Source organism: Acromyrmex echinatior, chromosome 14, assembly GCF_024713525.1.
Source record: "Acromyrmex echinatior isolate Ae372 chromosome 14, ASM2471352v2, whole genome shotgun sequence".
NCBI lineage: Eukaryota > Metazoa > Arthropoda > Insecta > Hymenoptera > Formicidae > Acromyrmex > Acromyrmex echinatior.
In genome coordinates this window covers 810,001-818,083 of record NC_141865.1, presented here as the reverse complement: position 1 = coordinate 818,083, position 8,083 = coordinate 810,001, and the positions used below count along the sequence as shown (strand labels likewise).

General features: G+C 31.0%; 2 protein-coding genes across 9 annotated transcripts in view; one reads left to right on the top strand and one right to left on the bottom strand.

Annotated features, from left to right (window-relative positions):
* The window catches only part of rad50 (DNA repair protein rad50), a 61,703-nt gene extending 57,679 nt beyond the window's left edge, over positions 1-4,024 (bottom strand). For 5 of the 7 annotated variants that reach the window (XM_087413621.1, XM_087413620.1, XM_087413624.1 and 2 more), the window contains exon 1: positions 3,489-4,024. The gene's annotated coding sequence lies outside the window, so the exon portion shown is untranslated. Of the gene's footprint in view, positions 1-2,122 lie in introns of all 7 variants that reach the window. The other 2 variants (XM_087413618.1, XM_087413619.1) reach the window with 2 other exon arrangements.
* A 3,387-nt stretch (positions 4,025-7,411) lies between these two features.
* The window catches only part of Tim23 (translocase of inner mitochondrial membrane 23), a 3,600-nt gene continuing 2,928 nt past the window's right edge, over positions 7,412-8,083 (top strand). For both annotated transcript variants that reach the window (XM_011051734.2, XM_011051735.2), the window contains exon 1: positions 7,412-7,603. In XM_011051734.2, coding sequence (XP_011050036.1) covers positions 7,531-7,603 — 73 coding nt within the window. In that variant the 5' untranslated portion in view covers positions 7,412-7,530. The remainder of the gene's footprint in view (positions 7,604-8,083) is intronic.

Here is an 8,083-nt window from a genome sequence, read left to right as displayed (position 1 = left end):
GCAAGAAAGAAATACTCGACTGTGATTAATCAATTCTTACAGATTACGGCATATAGCATATGGCTAATATAAACACTTCCTTATCTTCATTGTTTTACGTCTAATAATTATAATGCACGATATGTTCTTACTAAAAAGAGCTACGAGCAAAACAAAATAAATTTTAATGTGTATGTGATATAGTTGACAAAAATATTTGGCTTTTGTAATCATGGCGGATATCCAAGATTTATTTTCCGTTAACTATTAAGGTAAACGTACGGAATGACTGTAAGCAAATACTGATGTTGCAAAGATTATTCCTACAGAAGTAACATAGTATTACATAAAACTATAAATTTTATTATAATTGTGATACTATAAATTAATGAAATCATATATAAAAATTGAAAATAAACAAAATTACTTAAATATACAAGAGAATTAAACGTGAACTGCAAATGTACTAAATTACGCTCACTAAAATTGTGTGATGTCCCGATTTATGCCACTAATATGTACCGAATGACGCCTTATCAAGACATCTATCATGGAACAAATCGGAATAGATTCCAACCGGAATTGTTTCATTTTCTCTAGAAAACACAATAGAAATCTAGGAAATAATTGAATAATTCTTCTTGGGATGCCATATTTTTTAGACGCTGTTTGAATTCCTAATCTATTTTTGACATCGTTAACAGTTTGTATTAGTGACTCCAAAGAGTATGTAACAGTTTTTGCTGATTTTGAATGGTTAGCCCTTTGTCTGTAAAAATGAATATATAATGTTTTCATATCAACTTTATTATAAATTTATCAACTTTATTATAAATTTTGCCTTTTATAATATATAAAATTATCATAAATGCTAATGAGTATAAAATTAATGTGCAATTTTCCTATTTTGAAATTAAGAATTAATTAATGGGGTTATTACCTACATTATTTATTACCTACATTATTTACAAAATAATTAAAAATTTTATGTACTTTATGTATATTTTAATTCTTATTGATTTATTGCAATTAAGGGCTATACCAAAACTGGATATTCATACTATTATTAACGAATATTATGAAGAACAAACCTTTCGATCATTATTAATTTTAAATGTTAATTACACTTTACAGATCAAATTTTAAAAATACAATGAATAAAAAAATACAATACTGAAACTCTACCAGCAATTATATTTTTTGTATTGTTGTAATGTTCAGAAAACGTTTATATACTAAACTTGCTAGTAAAGTTTCAATCATAAAACGGTTCGCTAGGAATTCTAGATGTACGTTGCTTATATCATGAAATGAAGGACTATTGCATCAGTTGACAATTAAATTGGAAAACTTATATTTGATACAAACCAATCTCAAGTGAAAGAAAATGATGTTATAGTCGTCTCACATACTACAAATCCAATCTTGGAAATCTTCCAATCTTGGAAATCTTTATTTTTTGCGCAAATGTTTAATTTAACATAATAAATCAGAATGTTGAATTTACAAATTAGATTACAAATGAAATAAAATTTAGATATTTAATTGTTTAGGCGATAAAATGACAGCATATAAAATATGATAGAAAGCCGATAATTGTAGTTACAATCGTATTTTTAAAATTTGTTTATGTAAAGTGTAAATAATTATAATGTTAACAATGGAAAGATTAACATTACGATCTAATAAAGATCGTAACGTTTGTTCTTCATAAGATTCGTTAATACATGAACACTCAGCTTCGGCTCGTAGACTCTTACTAAGCAGTAATTTGTTGTTGATCTAATGATCCCATCCAGTTATTATATTAACTTCTTACTAATTTGTATTAAAGTGTTATTATATATTGGCGGTTTTATGATGCTTTTCGCATGCATATAAATCTGCCACCTTTATTATATTATACAAAAATCGTATAATTGTATAGTATTTTACTTTTTTGTTATTTTTTAAACATATTAATGTAATACAAAACCAAACACTTTGTATTACAATTCAAAAATATCACATTTATCATTTTATAGGTTATTTTGTCATGGTAGTTATTTAAGAACAAATTCAATCACGAATAATGATACATTCTCGACATGAGATTATGTAACTGCTTTTCACGAAAAATCAGATTATATTTTCTTATACTTACTTTGGCGGAATCATTTCGCACATTTTCACAATCTCTTTCTAAAAATTTATAAACACTTTCACTACGTTGTATTTTACTGCGTGTATAAAATAGGTTAAGATGGCGCTATTCGGATCAGTGGCGTTATTCCGTACGTTTACCTTATATTTATTTGATACTCAGTGATATTTTTTAAATATTTGACGTAAATTCAGGATCTACTTTCCGTCGACTATATAATTGAAATCAGCCTAAACAATTAAAAGTCTACTAAAGTCTACTTTTAATCATTTTTGTCATTGTACCTCTATAATTAGTTATCTTTGTTGGTCTATTTTAGTTAACCGTTTTTTGTATATACATATTAGTTTATAACTTTAAAAATAACCCGAACGGGGTCGAAACGTTAGTTTTATGTTTATATTTTTATCTTGTTTTTACTTTTATGTTATTTAATGTCAACTCTCTCTGTATCACATATTAAAATTTGTTTTGACTCGTAGCTCTTCTTTTATTTCTTAATTTCTTATTTATTTCTTTATTTTATTTATATTATTTCTTTTATTTGTATCTTTTATTTGTTCTTAGTATAATTTCTTTCATATGAAATACATTATTTATATATTTTATAAATAAATTTGTTCAATTAAAAATATATGATGCTTTCAATATCCTTATACTTAGAGATTCTAAAGCCGCCTGTTTTACCGACTAAATCATAATTTTGTATTAGAAAATCCTTTTCCAGGATTAAAGTATAAATTTAATTGACTTTTACAGTACCATTTTGAACATTTTTAATTCTAAATTTATAGAATTTTACATTACAAGTTGAAGGTATAACCTGTAGTTATTCTCTTTTAATCTAAATATATAACGAAGTGATAATTAGATTTAACGAAGAACTAAAGGCAAGAACCAATCATATTAAAGAATCATTAGTGCTAACTAATTTTCTTTGCTGAACGCAGCTATTGCGTTTCATTGACTTCAATTATTGTATTTATGTAGTAAAATATAAACTCGATATATTTTATAAAATAAAAATAAACATCTTCTTTTAAAAAGAAGAAAAATAAAATCATAACTTCAAATTTTTGTCTCACTAAAATAAATAAGGTTAGATTTTCCATTTTTAAATAAATTTACATTATTTTCTAAACATTATTTTCTTCTTTAAAGTTCACGTAGTATGCCTTTTATGGATTTAAGAATCTTTCAAAAGACGAATAATTTCATTTAATAAATAAGTCATCATATGTCTATATTTGAAGTGATAATGCCATAGTGTGCGGCTCAAAGTTGACGGTGTCTAAAAAGATGTATGTGGTGCGCACAGAGAAAACTATGTTCTGTTGATGTTTTAAGATAACATAACTTCACTCACCTTGACGGTCCACGTGACGAATAGCGTGACTCACCGTTCCTCGACGTTTCCTCGACAATTCACATAGCAAATGGCGTGACTCGGTGTCCTCGATGAACCATGTGGCGAATAATATCACTTATCGCAATCCTCGACGATCTCCTGATTGATCATAACACTTGCACTAACGGATCCTCGGGAAAATGAGCATAAGAATTAAGAAAAGATGCGACGCAGAGGCACAGAAACACACAATTTCATGCTGACACAAATGTTTAGATGCGCTCAGTGGACTCAATAGGTTAGATTCACTGCAGCCATTATTTAAATCAAAGTTTTCCAAATGGTCACGTGATCGTTTCTTCATGGTAATGCCTAGTTCACACTGGACGCGATGAGCGACGAGCGATATCCAAAAGCTTTGCTTTGTGTCGTCACGTGAGAAAAAGCACAGCTTTTATTAATCGCTCATCGCATATCGCGTCCAGCAGGCATAAAGCTGCGTTCGGATACTCTCGGGTGTCATGTCAGTCTTGTTTAACGTTCTGTAAACAACAAGGATGATATGACATCCAGAGAGCACCCAAATGGAAATCCGAACGCTAGTGTTGTTAGACGGGCCGGGTTCAAACGCATCCAATGTAGCTTCAGTAACGTATCGGTTACTAGTAAATAGGAGATCATTAGTCGCCAAGGGTTGAAAATGTTGAAAATTTTAATATATTTTATGTATTTTACATACATATACAATATATAAATATATTTCTATATATGTATATGTATGTAAAATATGTAAAATATATTAAAATTTTCAACATTTTTGAAAAACGTATAAAAAGAATATAAGAAACCACCGCACAAGTTATAGTTTGTGATATTTAATTATCATTACATTAATTAAAACATTAAACGTTTCGGCCACAATCTGGCCATCTTCAGTAAATTCAAAATATTCTTAAAACGCAGAGTTACAAAAACACGTTTATATAATTACAACATACGGTTGAATTTAATGTCAACTATATGTAATTCTGCATTTTAAATATATTACGTTTTAAATATATAACGTTCGTTTTTACGATATATTTTTGAAAAAATTTTATATAGGCGACTAATGATCTATTTACTAGTGACTAATACGTTACTAAAGCTACATTGGACGCGCATGCGTCTGAAACCCAGCCTGCCTAACAACACTGCCGAACGCAGCCTAAGCAGGTCCCTCTTAAAGTTACCCCAATCCTATCTTCCAATCTTCCCGCCAGTGTTCAGAGCTGTCGCAAGCAAGTATGTAAATATAACTTTTAGGATTAATAAGGCTAATTCTATAATGTGTTCTTTGTTTCCTGTTTCTTGCTGTTTGTCTCTGTTTGCCTCTTGTCTTTTTGGTCAATAAGACAAGAAACAAACAGCAAGAAACAGAAAACAAAAAACACATTGTAGAATTAGCCTAAAGGTTTCCAAACGAAAATAAACTAAGTCATACACACGACTTCTTTTGTTTTTGTTCTCTTTCTCGGTATACATACATACATACATACCAAGCTTTTGATGAAACTATGCCTAATCGTTATATACAAAATGATAAGCTGGTGTGCACAGCCACTTTCTTCTTCTTCCTATATGGCACTCGCCTCCTGAAATTATGAACGGAAATTCGATACGGTCAGATCATGTTCAGGGACACACAAAAATAAAAAGATGCAATATCCGCGAAAATAGCAAAGCTCGCTCGCACGGACACCTGCGACTATGATGTGCGTATCATGCCATACGAACGCGCATCAGAAGGACGAGTGGTCTAAAATCGCGAGACAATTATTTGTTTATCAGGACACAATCTAAGACAACACTTCAAAAATATGCAAAGTAAAAGCACTCGAGCCAAAATCCGCCGCGGACGAGCTTTTTTATGTAAAATTTTTTCGAAAATGTTGAAAATTTTAATATATTATATTTTACATATGTATACATATATAGAAATACATTATATATATATATATATATATATATATATACGTATGTAAAATGTATTAAAATTTTCAACATTTTCAATCCTAAGCGACTAATGATCTCCTATTTACTAGTGACCGGTACGTTACTAAAGCTATTGGACACGCATGCGTCTGAAACCCGGCTCATCTAACAACATTGTTTCACGCATGATGCAAATGATCATTTATCCTTGTTCACCGAATATTAAACAAGGATAAATAATGTATCATGCACATTATGCGTGAAACAGAATGCACTCCAAGTTGGAAGGCTCTGATTTAATCATCAAAATCATGTTCTTACATGTATATAGATAGATTTAAGAACGTTCTGAAATCATCAAATAGCCTATTAATGTTTACATACACTTAGTATATTAGTGCGTATATAGAATTAATTATATTGTTATACAAAGAATTAATGCGCTCTAATTACTTGAGTCGCTTCCTCGCACGAGCGAAGTGGTTCTACTAAGTTCATGTAAAATGTAAAAGTATTAATCAAGGCAATAGAATTATTTTAAACTGTGAATTATGGAAATAGCAAATACTCAGAGAATTAATCACGTGACAATAGAATGATTCTAAACTATGAAAAATACTCAATTACACTAAAAAATACTATTATACAAATATTAAAAATTACAGCTCTGCGAGATTTTAGTGTGCGCGTATATTAGAATGATCGCAGGATTAGAATGATTATGTACCAGCTCGGATTTTGGAAGATTGAGTCGAAATAATACCTACTAAATACGTGACACTCACCAACACAAGCTATTGTCGCAAGTCGAGGGTCAATCCGTTCAAGTAGAAGACCGGAAAACAAGAGAACGATAAAACAATGCTCAACTCTTTCGAGACGTCTCTTACCTTCACTTCATACGCACTTGGTGGGGAAATATGCCTTAAGGCGGATTCGTATCGTGGCAATGTACACTCGGTCGCCAGGGCCGCGCGTGTTCCTGAGGGTCGCGGTGTTACATTGCGCTTCATAATGGCTCCGGCATACCGGCGCGATGTTCGTCGCGCGCGACACGCGATATCCAATGAGAATATACCTTTAGAATGAAAACATCGGTAAAGCCATCATTGGATATCGCATGTCGCGCGCGACGAACATCGCGCTGGTGTACCGGAGGCATAATACCTAATTCACACTGAACGCGATAAGCGATGAGTGATGAGCGATATCCAATAAGAGCTTTGATTTGTGTTGTCACGTGAGAAAAAGCACAGCTTTTATTGGATATCGCTCGTCGTTCATCGCCCAGTGTAAATTCAATTGAGTGATATTCAAAGTCCGTTCTTATTTCAAGATCTTATAGCAAATTCGATTGGACGTACTCTGCGCACATTAAAGCCGTCGTACACAAAATAACGTAAAAATATGTTTATAAATAAATATAGAAATCGATTAAATCATGAAATACTAAATACATTTTATTGAACTATTATGTAAAATATGTATTCGAAATATTTGCATTTTATTTTTATATTTAAATTAAATCAGTGTATGTACAACGGCTTTAATATACACCAGTACTTCCAATCGAATTCGCCATTAAGTAATAGGTCTGTTTTTTATTGCTGCACTCTGAACCGATACAATAAATTAAAGTGAAACAAATAATGTGTGTATCAATTCAAAAAATGCAATAATAAAAAACACCTACGATCTCAAGATGCTAATACGGCCCTCTGATTGGTTCGTGACATCTTAAGATTGTACTTAAGACTGTACTTAAGACGGTTTTAAATATAAGATCTGACTGTAAATACCGACCATATTTTAAATATGTATATAAAATATGTAAAATATATTAAAATTTTCAACATTTTCAATTCTAAGCGACTAATGATCTTCTATATATTAGTGACCGGTACGTTACTGAAACTACATTGGATGCGCATGCGTCTGAAACCCGGCTCGTTTAACAACACTGTTCACCCTCTCGATAGTATTCAGCATATTCATCCTCGTTCAATGTGTTGTGTCGTTTCGTACGTTCTTCGCTCGAATCTCGTGTTACGACGGAGAGACACAGCTTTCAAATTGTTATAATAAAATGATAGACTTTCGCACTAATTCGGGAAAGGCTGACGGCGACAATGGAAAATACAGTAACACTAATATACCAGGTAAACAAAAAGATCTCGAGCAATATACTCGATATTTATTGAGCTGTTCCAACTTTTTTTCGTCGCGATCTTTTTAATTTTCTTTTAGTAATTAACAAAAAGTTCCTTGGACATCGACGAGTAGAACATCGGCTATCATATAATTATGTAATTTAAGATTATCTCATCATGATTGTTTATTTGCTTATTTAATTATTTAGATTTGTAACGAGGTACGTTTCTAACCTCTTCATTGAGGTTATGAATATATAGTCATAATTTCTTTTTTTAAATATCAATGACATTTATAATTATAAGACTGTTGAAAGAGAATACATTGCGTACGAGTATTATACAAGTTGATAAAAAATAGAGAACTATATTTTTACTGATGAAGTAAAAATAATCGTATGCGAACTCCAGCTTCAGTTCTGGACTGTTACGAGACAAATAATTGAGATGCAGTTTAAACTAGAAATTGTAAAATTGTAAAAAAAATAT